Source organism: Hyperolius riggenbachi, chromosome 1 (genome assembly GCF_040937935.1).
Source record: "Hyperolius riggenbachi isolate aHypRig1 chromosome 1, aHypRig1.pri, whole genome shotgun sequence".
NCBI classification, from domain to species: domain Eukaryota; kingdom Metazoa; phylum Chordata; class Amphibia; order Anura; family Hyperoliidae; genus Hyperolius; species Hyperolius riggenbachi.
Genome location: NC_090646.1, coordinates 207,901,905 through 207,920,947, shown reverse-complemented (window position 1 = coordinate 207,920,947; position 19,043 = coordinate 207,901,905). Strand labels below are relative to the sequence as shown.

Genomic DNA, 19,043 nt, shown 5'->3' with positions numbered 1-19,043 from the left:
CACAGCTGGTTCTCCCTTATCAAGACTTGAAGGCTTTTCATATAATCCCCAGCCCCTATCAAACTGCAGACTCTAATGAGGAAGACCCTGAACCTCTCCATCCTTGTTTCTTTCTTCATACGGTTTTATTCTTTATGGTCAATATGTTTTTTTTTTTTACTATTCAACTTGCTGTATAGATTAAATGATAAAATGGCCCGAGATTAAAAAAAAAAATTAAATACAGGTTTCTATGTATAAAAATAAGTACTTTAATAATATAAGTGAACAAACTGTTAAACAATTTCATTTTGTAAACGGTTTTCAGAGCAAGTAATTAATTGTTACAAAAAATGTGACGGCAAAGTCCTTTTGTTCTCATTATAAGTGAAAATATCACTGTTTTAAGTTCAGGTGTTTATTGGCATCCAGCACATTGCAGGAAAGAAGTCGTTATATCGTGTTCTCTGGTGGTGGTGCTGCAGGTTATATAATCCCAATTAAACCACATGTAATGTTATTTTTAGAGATGTCCAAGGTCCAGCTTGTGAGCAGCTTTCCTCCTCTGGGAAACAACAAGATTGAGCTGTAAGCAAATACAAATGTGTTATAAACGTGTATTAAGTATACGTAATACTAGAGACAGGAAGAGGTCATTGAAAGCAACCTGTGACAAGTAGATATTAGTAATAATCCAAATCATCAGCCTGACATTGCTGTAGTTGTGACATATTATGGTGTCAGTGGCCATCACAGAACAGTAATGCTATCTGGTGGGCTTTGGCAATATCTTTTGCTACTGATTTGAAAACTATTGCAAACAAAAATATAAAGCAAGCAAAAAAATTAATTTCATCCAGTACTAAAAAAATCTTTAGACGCCTCTTGCTGCAATTACAGCTGCAAGTCTCTTGATATATTTCTCCATTAGCTTAGCACATTCAGAGACTGGGATTTTTGAACATTCCTCATGTCAAAACGGTTTCAAGCTACATGGGTTGTGTTTGTGTACACCAGTCTTCAAGGCATGCTACAGATTCTTAATAGGATTAAGGTCTGGACTTTGATACTGTCCACCCACCCTCTCTTTCATGCTTACACTTTTTCCCCCCTCTCCTGACCCTCAATTAAATAAGTCAACCCTCTGTATGTTTTCATTTTTAGTATATAAAATGTATAATGCAAATTATTGGCATTGCTTCAGACACCAGGAAAATAACATGTCAGAGTACCAGCACTGGCAATTGATCTATTTTTTGTTGAAGAGACTTTGTAACAACATTTTCAGCCTTATTTATTCTATCCTATAAGTTTTTATACCTGTTCTAATGTGGTCTGTCTTACTGCAGCCTTTCCTAGTTGCACGATGGCTGTATTATCTCTGTTATATAATCTAATCTTCTTTCCTCTGACGGCTTTGTCGGGCTCAGGCACTCAGGCAAGAATGTGCTGCGCTGCTTGTTATAGGCAGAAGCTATACACACCCTCTCCACGCCCCCTGCAGGCTCTGTATGAGTCACAGACTGAGCTCCTCTCAGCCTATCACAAGCCATGTCTTTTGTTTGTAAACACTGCCTAAAACTAGCAATTACAAGCCAGGATTGCAGCAGGGAGTGTCAGAAACAGCACAGAGAGGCCCAGGAGAACATAATGAATAGAATGGTATGCTTTTTATTGTAAGAATTTTAGAGTACAGATTCTCTTTAAGAATGCCCTGCCTGCGAACACTGGCAATCTAGCGCAGGAGACTTGGGCGCAACAGGGCCCACCATAGACCGTAATAGGAATTGCGGCTATAGCAGTGCACAGGGAGTAACTTTGGCGCCGTCAGAAGATGAAGCTGAAGTTACTTTAAGAAAATTCTAATTCGTCCTCCAGCAATAGCTGGAAGCCGAATTACATAATTCCCCACCATCCACGTGGACCTAGACGGGGGAATAGTAATTAACGTGGCTGGGAAGTTGTGCAGCAGCAGGATAAACCATACCACCTGCATCCTGCACCCGTCTCCCGGCGGCGAATCCTCTCGTACACGGTGAGCGTTGCTTTACACTGGGGGTGATTGGGCAAAGCCCTAGTGCAGAGTCACCAAATGAGGCTGTTACCACAGTAGTGTTGAACTTTGGTTAAAAACGCAGACATGCTGCAAGTAGCACTTTTTGGAGTAATTCAGCTTGAATTATTTACCCCATGCCTCCGGGCCTCATAGCCAAGGCAGGTAATCTGGTTTTTGACGTATAGCGGATACAAGGTAAAGTGCAGGAAGTACGATTAGTGGTGGGTGGAGGGTAGGGTGTGGGTTAGTGTTGGGAGTAGATAGAGGGAGGGATAGTGTTAGGAGTTGGTAGGGTGAGGGTGAGTGTTGGGGGTAGGTAGTGGAAGGGCTAGTGTTGGGTGTAGTTAGTGGTAGGGTTAGTGTTGGGAGTAGGAAGATGTTTAGTGTGAGAGACAATTCAGGTAAAGCATTTGGAGAATATTGGCAGCATTGCCAGTATTCTACTAGTGGCTTCACCCAGGCACCTACATTTTTCCCTGTGCCCTTTTTTCACATATGCCTCACAGCAGGTAGGTGGTTTATTTCTCTGCAAACTTTCTGGCAACTGTGTCTGGCTCTAGCTTGCCTTTGACAGCTTATCAAAATGCTTACTCCGGGATTAAAAAGGCCCAAATCACACGGATGACAGCATAAACACAGAATAAAGAATACACATTATACGATTACGGCACAGACATTCTTTGTTGTTGAGGGCATTAAAAAAAAAAAAAAAAAAAACTCTAACACAATAATCCACAATTAAAAAGGTGTAAATTATTTTGCCTCTAGAGCATCAATTGACTTTTATAACTTCACAATAACCAACATCAAGCAGAGAGCCTCTTTTGCATGCATAAAACTCAACTTTACTTGAAAGAGATCAAATTTTGCGTCTTTTCCTGAATATTTCACAGAGTGAACCGCAGTCTCAGTAGAGGAAAAAAATAGATAAATGATTATCACTTGTTGTTTAGATAATTGGCTTGTACATCATTCTGCCACTCATTTTATAGCGTCTCTCTTTGTAACTAAAAAGTGTTAATTAGCAAGTAGACGATATATAAATTCCTAGCTGATCTGACTCTACATTAAACAAAGCTTGTGCTTGATTCTTCAGTGCGCTATAATTATACTTTGGCAGAAATTCTTCAAGGACATTTCTATATGGCTTATACTTTATCACGCTGTTCCACAAGTGTATGACCATGAATATGTATAGCGATATCAACTTTCTATATATGTATAATTTATATGACCATTAATGGGACCAATTGCATACATTAGTCTGACAAGGAAACAGAGAATAGTGTCCTTTTGAGTTGTAATATGAGCAGCAGCTCCCCCCCCCCTTTTTTTTTAGCGCTAAAGAAATCAACCCTATTACATAATGCTTTTGTGGCTACCATATCTGACCAGATTTCAATTATATACATATTAGAAACCTATGGAAAATACATTAATATTTTCATAGTCAATTCATCCTCAGAAAATAAATTGCAATTGAAATTTAATTCCAGCAAAGTGTTTTGTACTGTTAGATACAATGGGCCTGATGCATTAAAGTACAGTGAGGGCTGGTTCACACGGACACTTGGCGGCATTTACCGGCAAGCGTTCGGGACTCGTCGGCTAAACGCTCCCTTCACTTGAATGGGAGCATTTAACATCGTGCGGTTATTGCCAATTACCGTCGATTGCACAAATGCGGCGTTCCGATCCCGATTTACTGCGTCGTTTCAGCCGTCCCTAGAAGCTGCATGCAGCGTCCAGGGTCGCCTAGCCGCCGTGGATTCATGTCCCCTCGCAGGGACAAAACACGCTGATCGAGACGGGAAGCAGACGATCGCCGTACTGCCGACCCCCGAACGAGACGTCACAGCTTCCAGCCACTCGACCGCCGCCTGCCGTCCGTGTGAACCAGCCCTTAAGTTGCCATGCGCAAGGAGTGCCTTGCGATTTTACTGTTGCTAGCGCAGGGGGATCACCGCCTGTTAACCCATTAGTGGTATGTGTGTAACCATGGTAATGTGTGTATTACCAAAGCAACACACATTAACCTGGTAACTCGCTAATGGGTTAACTGCTGATGCTCTTCCTGCGCTACTAATGGTAAAATTGCTGTGCGATGGCAACTTTACCGTACTTCAGTGCATCAGGCTCAATGGCCCTTATTCAATTAACTTTATTTCCTTAATTTTCTCCTAGGGGATAGTTCATTAGCATATCAATAAAATGCCTTTTAGCCACCAAAAAGCAAGAATACACTCAGAATAATGTTGACAGTACTTTTTCACCTACTTCTGGTGAACTATTTCAGTTCATTATATTCATGTACAGTATCAGATCTCAAGAGCTGAGAAAGGCAGAACTATTATTATGTGTTGTGCTCTAATGCAAACATTCCTTCCCCAGTTTTCTAAATAAAATATAAAGTGGGATCTAATGATCATTACTTATCTTGGTAGACAATCTATGGAACAGAACATGCTACTTGGCCAAGAACTGAGCAGTGCATCTGTACAGCACTCCAACCTAAGGTGTCACGCAAAACAATGCCGGGTGTTTGAACTGACCGCTTACACAAGATCATGATCTGAAAAAAGGCTTCTCTCATATTGCTAATGAGCCAAAATGTGCACAGCTTTAATACACAATGAATATATATATATATATTGTTTAACAACAAAATGTAACCACTTTGCATCCAGACCTTGTTTCCCACTTATGGACCAGAGCAGTTTTGACAGTTTAGCTATGTCCTTATTCAATCAGAAATAATTTTACTTGACACAGAAATGAAATGTATTTTTTTTTTTTCAAGACTAACTAGGCTTTCATTGTATGCCTTTTTTTCCTCAAACATTTTTGTTTTCTATGAATTGTAATGGAAAAACGAGGAAAAAAATAGAAAAAACATTTCTCAGTTTTACCAATTCCAGTATAAAAATAAAAAGTGCTACTGTAGATAAAAAACAAAAATTTTGTTTGGCTATTCTTACTGCTTATCCCAAAACTTAGATTATGTTCCGGTCACAATTTTTGGTGAAGATATTTGATTCTGAAATAATGCTACAGAGTGTATTTTTCACTATGAACTGAGAAAATAAAAGTATTTTTAATGGTAAAAATCAATCTCATTAGCTCAGGAAACATATATTCCCATTCACCAATTAGTGCTGCATCAGATAGTGCCAGAAATGTGCACAGGAGCAAGCCCAATCCTGCACAGCACTGCTTCTGCTACAAGACGTATATCTACTGACTCGTGGCTAAGACGAAGTCACAGAGGATGTAGACATACTTGTAGTGGTGGATAAAGTGGTTAAAGTTATGTTTAAATATCACTGTCCACCTTGTGCACTTTTAGTGTTTCCATACTGGATTGTAAAGATGACTTGTGTAGCTGACTTCCAGCAGTGTAAGGTGGCTGACAGGCTGAAAATCCCTGCCCTGTTCATCCACACATCTCTCCATGGGGCAGAGTCTGTACACAAAGTATGGCTTTGTTTCCTTGATGTATGCACAGGTATGTCCACATATCTGGCTCCTGACAAGTCAGTACTGACATTCTCTCTACCCACTTGGGATACCTGAAGAGGCACTAAAGCGATGGACTTTCTAGCAGGTGAGACACTGCTTAACGGGAACCCAAGGCGAGAGGAATATGGAGGCTGAAATGTTTATTTCCTTTTAAATAATGCACATTGCCTGGCTGTCCTGCTGATCCCCTGAACACGCATGCAGATCAGAGGTCTATGACAAATCTAACAAGATTAGCTGCATGCTTGTTTCAGGCGTGTGATTTAGACCCTACTGACCAGAAAGATCAACAGGACTGCCAGGCAACTGGTATTGTTTAAAAGGAAATAAATATGGCAGCTTCCATAGGTCCCACACTTCTGGTTCCTTTTAAGCACACCTAAAGTGAGAATCTTATGGTGGCTGCCATATTCATTTCTTTTTAAACAATACCAGTTATCTGGCATCCTACTGATCTCTTTTGCTGCAGTAGTGTCTGAATCACACACCTGAAACAAGCATGCAGCTAATCCAGTCAGACTTCAGTCAGATCACCAGATCTGCATGCTTGTTCAGAGTCTATAGCTAAAAGTAATAGAGGTAGAGGATCAGCAGGACAGCCTGACAATGTGCATTGCTTGAAAGATAAATATGTTAGCTTACATATCCTCACTTCAGGTGTGCTTTGAAAGTCACCAGTACAGGTAATCTTTTCTATGAAATACAGAAGTGCTAACAGTGGATGAGGTGGAATATCACTTTAAACACAATTACAACAGCTACACAATACAGTCACTCTGTTCCTTGGCATTGCCAGCAAACTATAATAAATAGAAGTTATCTACTGTACCTGTTTTGACGCCTCTACTGCCTGTTCTTCTGCATGGTCAAGCCTTTTCTGCAGTCTGTTGCTCTTTTCCTGCAATTCCACTACCATTTTTTCGAGCTGTTCAATAACAAATACAAGTAAGTTAAGTGCATTAAGTGAGTAATGAGCGCAATGCTTCTTCTAGCACTTTTTAATTCCCATATGAATAGCACTGTAATTGTTTTGTGTTCAGATGTTAATTATGCTAATAATGCTTGGGCCTCATGCAAAAGACAGTAGAATTCGATTCTAGCGGCCATATTGTAAAAAATGAAAAGAAAGAGATGAAACTCCGGTTTCTCCCCCTACAGGGCTTTACCTGTGGAAGTATATTATTTACAGCATATAATATACTAACACAATGTTTTTTGTTTTTTTTAGCAAAACATCATTCAAAGGGTTACATCACAGGGCTGACTCTTTCTTCTGCAGGGAGAACACGCATCCGAACTGCTGTTAAGCTTATCTTGTGTACACATTATTTACTTGAGTCCTGGGGTGAAACACAGGTCAGAAATCACTGGTAGCTACATTCACAACAGAATTACAACAGTTATGGATAAAATGCACCAGCAGCTTTAAAAATAAATTAACTAAACGTTGGGAAGTTATAATGTCTAAATGAATAATAATAATTGTGCACAAAAGCAAATATGATAATTGTATGGGTTATAAAAAGTAGGAAAACACATTTTTGTTAAAAATTGTCAGAGTTTTAAAGCGCTTTAATGAGGAGGCGGTGGATAATCACCGGCAGCCCTACATCCTCTTACTGTTTTTAATTCTGCATAGTGTGGAAAAGGAGTAAAGCTGGCCATACACTGGCCCGATTTGTGGCCGTTTCGACAGCAGATTCGATCACTGGGATCGAATCTGCTGGCAATCGTTCACGCTAAACGCACCCGCCGATCTTATTTCCTCCCGAAATCGGATTGGTCCGTCGATCGCGCCGTGCGGAAAAATACCGTCGATCACCCGCGGGTAGGGAGCGCGTCGCTAGCGGCGGCCGATCCTATCAGGTATACATTACCTGACGCTGGCTCCCGGGCATCTTCTCCGCGCTGCACCGCTCTGTTCCTGCTTCCATCCCAGCGTACATTAACTTCCTGTGTCACTCCAGTGACCAGGAAGTTCAAATAGAGGGCGCTCTATTTGAACCTCCTGGTCACGGAGTGACACAGTGTACGCTGGGATGCGGTGCGGGGTGCAGCACGGAGAAGAGGACCCGGAGCCAGCTTTAGGCAATGTATACGGGGGGGGGGGACAGGTGGCAGGAGCAGCTCAACAGATTGTGATCGGTTTCAGGCTGAAACCGATTCACAATCTGTAAAGATCTGTAAAGGTGGCCATACGATCCCTCTCTGATCAGATTCGATCAGATAGGGATCTGTCAGCTGGTTGATCTAATAGCAAATCGACCAGTGTATGGCTACCTTAAGGGGTTAACTACTAGCTGTGTCCCCATTAGGGAGATCTTCCCTCACTCTGCGTTTCTGGGACATTCATGAGAATTTGCAACTGATTGCAGGTTGTGTTAGTTTTTGCTACTCTCCAAAAGATGGTCTACACCAACGGTGAACAAACTACGGCGCGGAAGAGATCGATCAAGGAGCAACGCTGAAAGCTGAGAGACAAGTTTACTGCCAGGAGAATAGAATGGTTTTCTTTTCAGCTGCACCAATAGCACCAGGGCCAGGGGAACACTGCCTTATGTTTAAGGGGGGGAAACACTGCCTAATATATATTTGTATAGGGGAAATGCTGCCAATTGTTTATTTTGGCGAGTTGCTGCCACATTATGTGTATTTTGGTCGAAACACTGCCTTGTTTATTTTCTGTGGAAACGCTGCGCATTTTGTGACTGCTGTGTGGAATTGCTGTGCATTATGTGAATTTTCTGGGGAAACACTACATATGTGAATTTTCTGGGGAAATGCTGCAAATTATCTGAATTTTCTGGGGAACCGCCTGCTGTTCACTTGCTTGCTGTCTGAGGGGGTCTGTCTGGTGTCCCTGGGCTGTAAAAGAAGTCTGGCTGCTGCCATGTGCTTTTTGTGGGTGGAGGGGAACATTGTCTAATTACCTTTAGGGTCACTTTGTCTGTGTTTTAGGGGAAAATTCGGACCCACTGTCTTTGTGTTGCTTTTTTAAATTACAGTTAGCTCCGCCCTCACCTTGTCGTGGCCACACCAATTTTTTCTATGCACGCCGCACTCACTCCTATTCTGGGCAGGCCCCTCAGTCAGTTTTGAGAACCCCATGTGGCCCTTGAGTCAAAAAGTTTGCCCACCCCTGTTCTACACCCTTATTACACTTTTTTTTTTTAAATGATTATTCTTTTCTTATAAACGGACTTAACTCACACTTCTCTGTAGGTTTACAAATATAGAGTATAGGATGCAGAGATATGCCAATATAGATAGCAGTTACAATATTATAAGTATTTCATCCAGGAATGGGAGTTGTGATATCAGATTATACTGATAGTTATCAGGGTGGTTAGTAAGGTTATTAGAGAAGGTGATCTTTGGTAGTTGAAGGCAAAACCTAAAGCAGGTTGACATAGCATAATGCGAAGAAACATTTTACACAAAATGGCACAGTGGTGTAGTGGTTAGCACTCTCCCCTTGCAGTGCTTGGTTCCGTGGTTTATATACCAGCCAGGGCACTATCTGCACAGAGTTTGTATGTTCTCCTCATAGGTTTCTTCAAGGCACTCCAGACGAATGTGTCAGAGCTTTATAAATACTAAATAATCATGATAATAATGTCTTTACATAAAAGGGTGCACCATGAAATTGCTCGTTTGAAGGGCAACTTAACTGAGAAGAAAATGGAGTCTGACATATTAATTTCCTTTTAAACAATACCAGTTGCCTGGCAGCCCTGCTGGTCTATTTGGCTGCAGCAGTGTCTGAATCACATCAGAAAAAAGCATGCAGCTAATCTTGTCAGATCTGAGAATGTCAGAAACACCTGATCTGCTGCCTGCTTGTTAAGGGTCTATGGCTGAAAGCATTAAGGCTCGTACACACGTCTGATCGCTCACAAACAGCCTTATAAGTCCACCGACAGACTGTACACACGCTGTACTGTCTGCTGAAAACCCGCCCAGCAAGAGGTGACGACGGACCCGTCGTTGCCTTTCATCGGACGTGTGTACGAGCCTTTAGAGGCAGAGGATCAGCAGGATATCCAGGCAACTGGTATTGCTTAAAAGGAAATAAATATAGCAGCCTCCATACACCTCTCTCTACAGTTGTCCTTTAAAGAACACAGGATTCTCTAGCCAGAAGATCTCACAAACAGAATTCTAAAGAGTTATAAAATGCTGATGCAGCACTACAACAACTGCAATACACTCAAATCTATTTTTAATCTACAAGTTAAAGTCATATGGCAAATGTACAACTCTTATTATGGTTCTACTTACTTCTGTTAGTGTTAAGAAAAATGATGAAAAACTTAACTAGAATAAACATGAGTCTTTTTAAGGGCCATTCCTTGCACAACTGATAATACTCTACTGTCCAAGGTAAAGTATCACATATATATCAGGGATTCTGGTGGTGAGAGCTTCTAGATATGCACATCTGTCATGGTTGGTGCAATAAGAGTGTAAAAGCTAGGTACCCACGGGAAGATATCTGCGCCAATGATCGTTCCCTGATTCATCTTCCAAAATCGCATAATGGTAAAACAAACAACGGGATGTAAACAATCATTTCAATGATCGTTAAGATTTCAGCTAAAATCAACAGACTTTACCAGAAATTTGAACGATCATCTGCAATGTGGTCAGTCAGGATGGTTGTGTGTAGTCTGCCATCAATTTTTGTTAAACGATGTTATGCAATATCGTGCAAAAGATCGTTTGTCATGAAAAAAAAACCTCAGAAGAAAGAAAGTTAGGATGTAATGCAAATCTAACCTTATCACTTTTGATTACACTGATCTTTAAACACAAATCTTATGAGTGGTATACGGCTTGAGTATTTCACACCTGGTCAAAATAATGGCTGAAACCGTATAGCATGTAAAAGTATAAACAGTATTCAGTGGGCATAGCTGGGATGGTCACCAACCAGTATAGAATGATTTTCATGACAAACTGGATTACCTCCACATTTTTTTCATGGCAGCCTCCTAACTGAGACAGTAGGTCTTGTTTTTGTCGTTTCTCTTCTTTTAATTCACTTCTGTCATAAAAGAAAGAAAAAAAGAACAAATGTATCAGATAAGACAATGTGCTAATATACTCAACTAAGCATCACTTATTCCGTACTAAAATGATTGCAATCTTTTAAACCTCCCCCAATATGAGTGGGTGTAATAAAAAAAGGGTTTTTTATGGTAGTGCTATCTGGCCTACCCCTAAGCAAGGGGAAAACCAACGTGACATTGCTACCCCATTAAGTTAATAGCAGAGGAATTTCAGCAAACCCTTACCTATCAAATACAACCTAACAGAATCAGTAAAACACAAGTGGGTTTTAATATTTTATTTCCCCCTTAAAGAGCACCTTCCGCATGCTCAACAATACATTTGCTGTGCTCCTCGTTTCAAATAAATGCCACATTGGTGATTAAAAAGTAATGAAACCCTTGCTTACTAAACTACTCGACCTGCCAGTGTCCATCGCTGTCTTTGCGCTGCAGCCATACACGCACCCCATGTGGTTGCTGGCCTATACGCAGGCGCGTGTGACGTCACACATGCCTCCACATTACGCCGGCAACCACGTGGTGCATGTGTATGGACAGAGCGCGGAGACAGCGATGGACACTGGCAGGTAAAGTATAAAGAGGCCAACTGAAAACGATCCGGAATCAGTGTGAGATGAATGGGCAGGCAACAGATCTTTCTCCAATCAGATTCGATCAGAGAGAGATCTGTCCATATCTGATGTATGGGCACCTTTAGGGCCAATTCAGTTGGGCCCTGAACTGGCGTTACACGACAATTGCATCGGTCGCCACTTTTGCATTGTCCATGCAAATGAATGGACAGCAATCAGCACAAACCTTTGCGCATTTTGCCACTATTCGGCTTCGGTATTCGACACCGTGATTGATTCTGGATCACGGAAACCGGCCACGGAATTTCCGTGATCACAAATATTCGGAATGCAATCATGTTTGTGATCGCAAGGATCATGGTAAAAATGAATTTGTGTTTATCTCCCGCCGACTTAAGCAGATGAAAGCAAAGCCCCCTTACGTGGTAGGAACACCAAATTTGCCCGAAGAACCCACTGTTCTTCTTAACCACTTGACGACCAGGGGAATTTGTGCTGATCTGTGCAGCGTGGGCTCTCCAGCCCACAGCACAGATCAGCAGGCAGCCAGGGCGAACAGACTTCCCCCCCCTTTTTTCCCCACTAGGGGGATGTCCTGCTGGGGGGTCTGATCGCCGCCGGCACTATGTGGCTAGCGGGGGGGCTCCTCAAAGCCCCCCTCCGCAGCGTTTTCCGCCCTCTCTTTCCGTCCTTCCCCTCCTTCCCCTGGGTGGCGCAGGACGGAGATCCTCATCAATTCAATTCTCATCAAATAAAAAGGTGCACACGCAGCCGGCACTTTGCCAGCCTCGTGTGGTACCTGATCGCCACCGAAGCGCGGCGCCGCGTGCAGCGGCGAAAGAGGGTCCCCCCAGCCGCCCGAGCCCAGCGCAGCTGGACCAAACAGTTCCGGCCAGCGCTAAGGGCTGGATCGGAGGCGGCTGACGTCCATGACGTCACTCCGCTCGTCGCCATGGCGATGAGGAAAGCAAAACAAGAAGGGCCGCTCAGGAGCGCCCTCTAGTGGCTGCATGCAATAGTTTTTTTTTAATTAAAAAAAAAAGTCCGGTCGTCAGCCTGGCGATCTTAATAGAACGCCAGGCTGGTTAACTGCTAAAGTCGGCTTTTTAATCACGAATACTTTTTTGTTTGAAATTTTAAAATCAATTTTCTCAAAAACATAAAATTTTTTATATGGGCTTTGCTACTAGCATGCATGTATGGGGGCTTTGCTATTAGCGTGCATGTATGGGGGCTTTGCTACTAGCATGCATGTATGGGGGCTTTGCTATTAGCGTGCATGTATGGGGGCTTTGCTACTAGTATGCATGTATGGGGGGCTTTGCTATTAGCGTGCATGTATGGGGGCTTTGCTATTAGCATGCATGGATGGGGGCTTTGCTATTAGCATGCATGGATGGGGGCTTTGCTATTAGCTAAAACAAGATTCTGTGATCACGGCTGTGAATTTCCGTGATTGCCTCATTCACAGGAAAAATCTGGGTCGAATTTGTGAGTCCGTTTCAAATCCGGAAATTAATCACGCCATTTCCAGATTTTCTTTCAGCCACGACCGAATAGTCGAATACATGATTGGGGGGTGGGAGGGTAGCTAGTACCTGAGCACCACTGCTTACATGACTTGTGCCATTCCTCCACCTTTAAAGTGGACCTGAACTCTTGCACAAGACAAATGGAAAGATTGTATGTATTTACAGAGTTTAGCCTCTAATTTCCCATCATCTGTGACTAATCACAAGTTGTACTTTGCTCTCAGCTGAGTCTGCTGGCTGCCACAGCAGAGCAGCTAATTGGTGAACATAGGATGTTAACAATATGTCTGCTTCCATGAAAGTAGGAAGTAGACACACTCACTTTAGATTTAATTTAGGATTTGTATCAGCTGTAACAAAAAAATGTTTTTCTTTAAACGTCATTATGCTGCTGCTTATCTTTTAAAGCCGAGAGGACGTTCCATATGTTCCGGTCACATACAATGGGCACTTTATCACTTCACTCAACTACTAGAGGCACTGAGCACAATGGCCACATGTGCTGCATCTGTGAGAAAGGTAAACTGAGGATAGCTTTACAACAGACATTTGCAGTCCCTCCTACAGACACCTCACAAGTGCCTGTCCAGGCTGCTAATGACAACCTCACGCGATCTCAAGTGCTAATAATATAATTAGGATATGGAGCCTATACTGCCTGGATGTGTGCATGCAGCTGTAGTGTAAATCTTCTGTAATACCTCTTGATCCTCTAGTATTTTACCCTCGGCATGCGATGACTCATGAGGATAAAGTTTGCAGATTCATTCAGAGGTCACTTGACGATCATAATCCCACTTAGCAGAGCAGCAATAGTGTGGCAATAAAAGCAATTCATTCTATAACAAACCATTTAAATGGCTCTGTGGCAGCTAGCAGACACAAGTTTAATCAAATGCCAAGTCCATTTTGTTCAAATGACTCACAAAATAATGAATACTGTGAATTGCTTTATAAAACTGAAACAGGGATAACCTTAATTTATAAATCTATGAAAAGGGACCTAAGTATATATTACTGCTGACAGCATTTTATGGTGTACTTTGCTAAATGCCCTGAAGTGCACAGGAGTCAAAATATATCAGACACAATCTATCCAAAAATGAATCTCATTTAAAGTTTAATTACATACTTCCAAGTGTTATGAATATGTTTAAGGCTTCTGCAAAAAGACATTTTCCCTGAATGCAGAGAACACCGTGTTACAGGTAAAATCACAGGCGCAGATTAGGTCTTCAATGGAAAATGATCCACCTGAATATTGATGAAGGGAGTATTGAGTTCCTTGCAACACTTCAGTCAATTAGGACATAGGGAAATGTCACATTGTGCGCCTTACAATTACTGGAATATTTTGCAGGTCGATTTGGTTTCAAACTTTTCCCAATCCTGCATCTTACAACTACATGCCACAGGAATCGGCAGGGCACAGGCTAGTATAAGCAAATACAGTATGTCCCCTTTTCTTACTTTATATAAAACCTATGTGCCTATAATTATATTTCCTGTGCCTTTGCGGAGGAAGAGGAAGTAGAGGCTGGAGCATGGATAAGGGCTTTACATGCTATTGTTGAATGAGATAAGCATGGAATACACAAAAAAGACACATACGAAGCAATCCAAATTGACAGAATAAAAACCCAATTCTTTCAGCAGAACATCAGCCATGCCATGGATACATTTTGTAGGGAAGGATGCGATATTTGAGTTGCCTATGTTGCCCTTTAACCCTGAAAATCACTTAATTTCGAGCGCGTCTCACCACAATTACTGGTGTGATCGGAGGGCGCAAACGGATTTGTGGGAATTTTTTTCAACTGAGCGATCTGAAAGCAAATCGCATAGCACTGCATTTGCTATGCAATTTGCATGCACTCCCATTCATTTAACCTAATTGCAAACAGCTGCATGCACTGAGTTTGCAACTCAGTTAAAACCAGATCACACTATCTGGACAGGACACTAGTTACTATTATATTAATCACAGTGCCCTTGCGATTGGCAAAACGCACATGTGGAACTTGACCGCTGTGATACAGGGAAACCTTACGCTAATTACACTTCATCAAACACTACCCCAATGAGAGCACTCAATCTGGCTATACACCATACAATTTTTCTTTCTATTTCAAGTTGAATTTTCTTGATTGATCATATTGGTTTACATCATTCATTTTTTTTATATAAAATTGGTGAGAATTTTACCGCCGCAAAATTTTATTCCTTTTTTCGGATTGAAAACAAATGATACAAATGATCATTTTTATAGAATAAGGTGGGAACATGTAACATTTTGTTTGAAGCGTGTATGGCTACTTCTAGGCTATGTTGCACATCCTGGTAAATAAGGACCGCAATGGAGGGTAAAGTGTCACATATTCACTGAATAAAAAGTACACTTCGCCACAATTGTGAAAGGTTATGTCGTCTTGTTACGCGCAGCATTCCGACAGATTCTAACGCACAGCCGTGCTGACACACTGATGTTACTGTACAATTCCAATATAGTTGCATGGCGTTTGCTATGTGATTATCTGTCCATTACAACTTGATGCAACGCGTTACTATGACAGTACATTTAGCTGACTGTTGCACCTAACATTAATTTCTCCAGCAATATGCCAAATAGTTCTCATGGTTAATGATCAGGCTGATAGTGGGGGAAGGAAACTGTACTCTGAGGCCCTTTTCCCAACCAAAAACCGAAAATGCAAATGCAAGCGTTTTGCGTGCGTTTTTTCCCCTCCCGACGCTCCACTGCACTCTGCAATTTTGTAAAAAGCGCTTTTTCAAAGCGATTTTCTAATTCACTCCCTGACGCAAGTCACGAATTAACTCTTTGACCCGGAAAAGAGTAAATACAATGTACTTATTCTTAAAAACGAGAACGCAATCGCTGCAAAAAACGAGTTTGTGAGCATTTTGTGTTTTTCCTATACCTTCTATTGTAGCAAAAACGCCTCAAAAATGGTACATGCAGCGCCTTGCTGAGCGGATCGGAAACGAACTGCTCAGCTGTGAACTCTTTCATAGGAAATCATTGAACAAGCATTTCGTGGGCGATTTAAAAAAATTGCCTGCGTTTGAAAAAAGGCGGAAAACGCCCCTAGTGTGAATGGGCCCTCAGGCCGTGTCCACACTATAAGCGCTTTTGTGAGCTAATGGGAGCAATTTTTTTAACAAGCGCTCAGCAAGCGCTAATCAAACGCAAGCGCTTACAAAAGCGCTTCTAGTGTGGACCCGGCCTCAGTGTAAAATGCCACATGTCTGATGAAGTCCAGTGATTGGACGAAACGAGTCACGTCACTGTGACGTCTGGTGGTAGGCGGCTTCCGGCTCCCCCGTGCCTCCGCTGATCTTCCTCCCAGCACGGCGTACATGATCTGGCGTGATCTGGATATCGCGGATGCCCGCAACCAGCACGGCTTGAACGGCTTGCCTGCTGCAACTTAATGGTAGCTATCTCACCTCACACTATACCGCGGAAATTCCATATGGAACGGTAAAACGTCAGTCACAGTGTACCTTTATGGACTGAGATTGTCCACAGGAATGTGAGCATTTATCTGCTACCTTTGAACCATCCTACTGTAGCCTTGCCTGTCGCTGGGGGGTTTGACATATACACATTAATGTCAGTAATGACAGCGTATGGGGAAATCCCCAGAGGCGTGCAATTTCTTGGCACACGGGGTTGAGCAAGCCTCTGGAAAAGCACCTGTTTAACCGGATGTCAACAACTGCAATGGAATAATTCGTTTCTATGTGCTAGAGGCCTCTATGCATTGCGCTTGCAATTGGTTTTGTGGGAAAGGGAGATTTTTATTGTAGCTGTGTGTTTATAGTTAGTCCTGAAACCCAATACATTTTTGCAGATTTGTAGTCCATGGCTCCCTTAAATATGTAGTTTCCTGATGCCACTGAAGTTGTGAGAAAAAAACAGAAGCCCAGCTTCCAGGGACAAATAAACGTGTTCCTTTTATAGGCACTGTACTGACCTTATATGTTATTTAGATGCGAGTTGAGCCCTAGGTGGCATGAAGCCCAGTGATATTTCAACATCTATAGCTCTGTCCAAAATGTCAGTAGTCAAGGCAGAAAAGCAGGCTGCAAGTCACATACATGTGTTATATATGGGTTATAAAAATCCATAGTATGTATTCAATATGATAGTTTGGCAACACTGGGGTCGAAGCTCAGCGCGATGGACGGAGTTAATAAATCCTACGCTGTCAGCACAGTCCACAGATGTTATAGTAGAACTTCATGAATACAGGTGTTATAAACAGACCTTTTGTGCCAAAAAATAAAGGTTTTGATTGTTTAGCCATGCCTCCTGCTGAAAAAAATGCCACGGCAGTTTTATGCCATTGCAAAGACAGCTAAGAAATTGTGCCATAGGAGGGTGGATACGGTTTTTTCCTGAGCAGCTGGTGAAAGACACACAGAGGTTCTACTGAGTTGGAGCAGCGCCTGTATTCTCTTTTAATAGGAGGGAGGAAGGCAGTTCTTAGATCATCCCAGGTACATTGTGTGCCACTGACCAGTCAATCAAAAAGGTGGGGTGAGGAGAAAAAGAGTGTAACGCTAACTAAAGTATTCACAGCAATTGGCACAAAATTGCGCACAAAGTAGCTACCGCAGTGCTTCCCTCCTGTTGCTGTGGTGAGCAGTCCCTCAATTTTTCACTTTGGAGTTTACACTTTAGGTACATTTTAAGGCATTCCATTCTATTTTTTTCAGTTCCATAACTCCAGAAATAAGTGGCATAGTTCTGACATTGAAATGCATTTTGTGTATCCGTTCTCTCTTTTTACATTGCACTCCTACAGCAATCAGCCATTGAAGAGCTGGAGTGGCTGTAAAATCATACAAATCTGGGGAATGTGTAACTGTAAATTCTGTCCGCACCTGTAAGTCGGATAAATAAGAATGCTTTCAGATCCCATAACAGTGTTATTAGGAATAAAAAAAAAGCTACTTGAAAGTATGACAATTTGACCTGCAGCGCACACGCGGCCAATGAACGAGCGGATGAGACTGACAATGAGTCACAGAGAAGCAGACACTGAATACAGACAAAGGTATTCAGAAATCAAATGTGCTCTATTTCATGGCTTGGCAAATAAATAGGTTTAGGAGGTGGCAGCTGTAGCTGGTGCATTATTCATGATGTGCAGATAACAAATTAACAGAGCCTGTGCCAGATGTGTTTTGTTCTAGTGGCGGCAATATGCTTTAGTTACTTTCCCGATTATGGATTTCTGTGTTGTGCCAGTACCTGCAGCTGTCTCACTCAATCGGCAAGAAAAAGGCTTTAATGGTATTCTTTAGCCGAGATGCTTGCCAAGCAAAACACACATACAGCAGGGAATAGAACATTTAAAAAACAAACAAAATTATGGTTTTGTTTTGTTTTTTCTTTTAATATGAAACCACAACAAAAGTGTTTTTATTATTTCTGTTCACGTTTGCTGGATTGTAAACCGAATCATATGCTGCAGTGTCTTATCAGTCTAAGCAAATCTCATCTCTCTTATGGCAGCAGAAGCAATGAAAGGCCTACTTCTAGCTGGCTGTAATGTAGGCTGGCTAGCAACAAAGAGGTAATGACAAGGAGGAGCAGGCTGCGCTGGTGATATGGCCTTACAGGCAGCTTCATTAAACCTGCGTAATGACTGCAAGCAATAATCAGGAAGCATAAGAAAACAGGAGCTCAGCGCCACTGCAGGTTTTTTATGTGTGCAGAAGTTATAAATGTGCTCAGCAGTGCCATAGCAATAGGGAATGCAGAGGTGGCAACCTCACTGGGGCCCTTGGGCTAGAGGGGCCCTCCCTCTTCAGCACTATTGGCTCTTTATTGGTCCTGTGCTGGGAATGATTACTTCTATAGATGCTTTGAATAGTGGTAATCATTACCCCCTACCCCCACTTGCACCTCTAAAGCTAGATACTCACCTCGCGACTCAAGAAGATGGATCCCAGTGATGTCCTTGACGTCGAACACTCCATTTTTCTGTGGGGGAGGGGGGTTTGTACACAAGACTACGCACAACTGGGGTGAATGGAAAGTCAAGCAATTGGGGTACTTTGCACAGAGTTGTCAGGTATCATAAAGATCTGATCCGCCACACGTCACTAAATGTCAACTGTACCCATATCACAAGATCATGAAAACGATCGCCCATTGCTCAAAAAAATTGCTGGTCATCATAAACATCGTCGGTAAGATCGCGAGGTGGGTACAGGCCTAAGCAATGTGACGGTCCTTGGCAGATTTCGGTGCACAATAGAGTGTTTGAGGGGCCCA

The 19,043-nt window shown here is 42.2% G+C and overlaps 1 protein-coding gene across 1 annotated transcript in view; it reads right to left on the bottom strand.

Annotated features, from left to right (window-relative positions):
* Nucleotides 1–227: 227 nt before the first annotated feature.
* SCLT1 (sodium channel and clathrin linker 1) overlaps nt 228–19,043 on the bottom strand; it is a 281,942-nt gene continuing 263,126 nt past the window's right edge. Inside the window, exons 20-22 of the mRNA XM_068279885.1 lie at nt 10,523–10,601; nt 6,384–6,479; nt 228–565 (exon numbers count right to left, since the gene is read on the bottom strand). Of these exons, the coding sequence (XP_068135986.1) occupies nt 503–565; nt 6,384–6,479; nt 10,523–10,601 (238 nt within the window). The 3' untranslated portion in view covers nt 228–502. The remainder of the gene's footprint in view (nt 566–6,383; nt 6,480–10,522; nt 10,602–19,043) is intronic.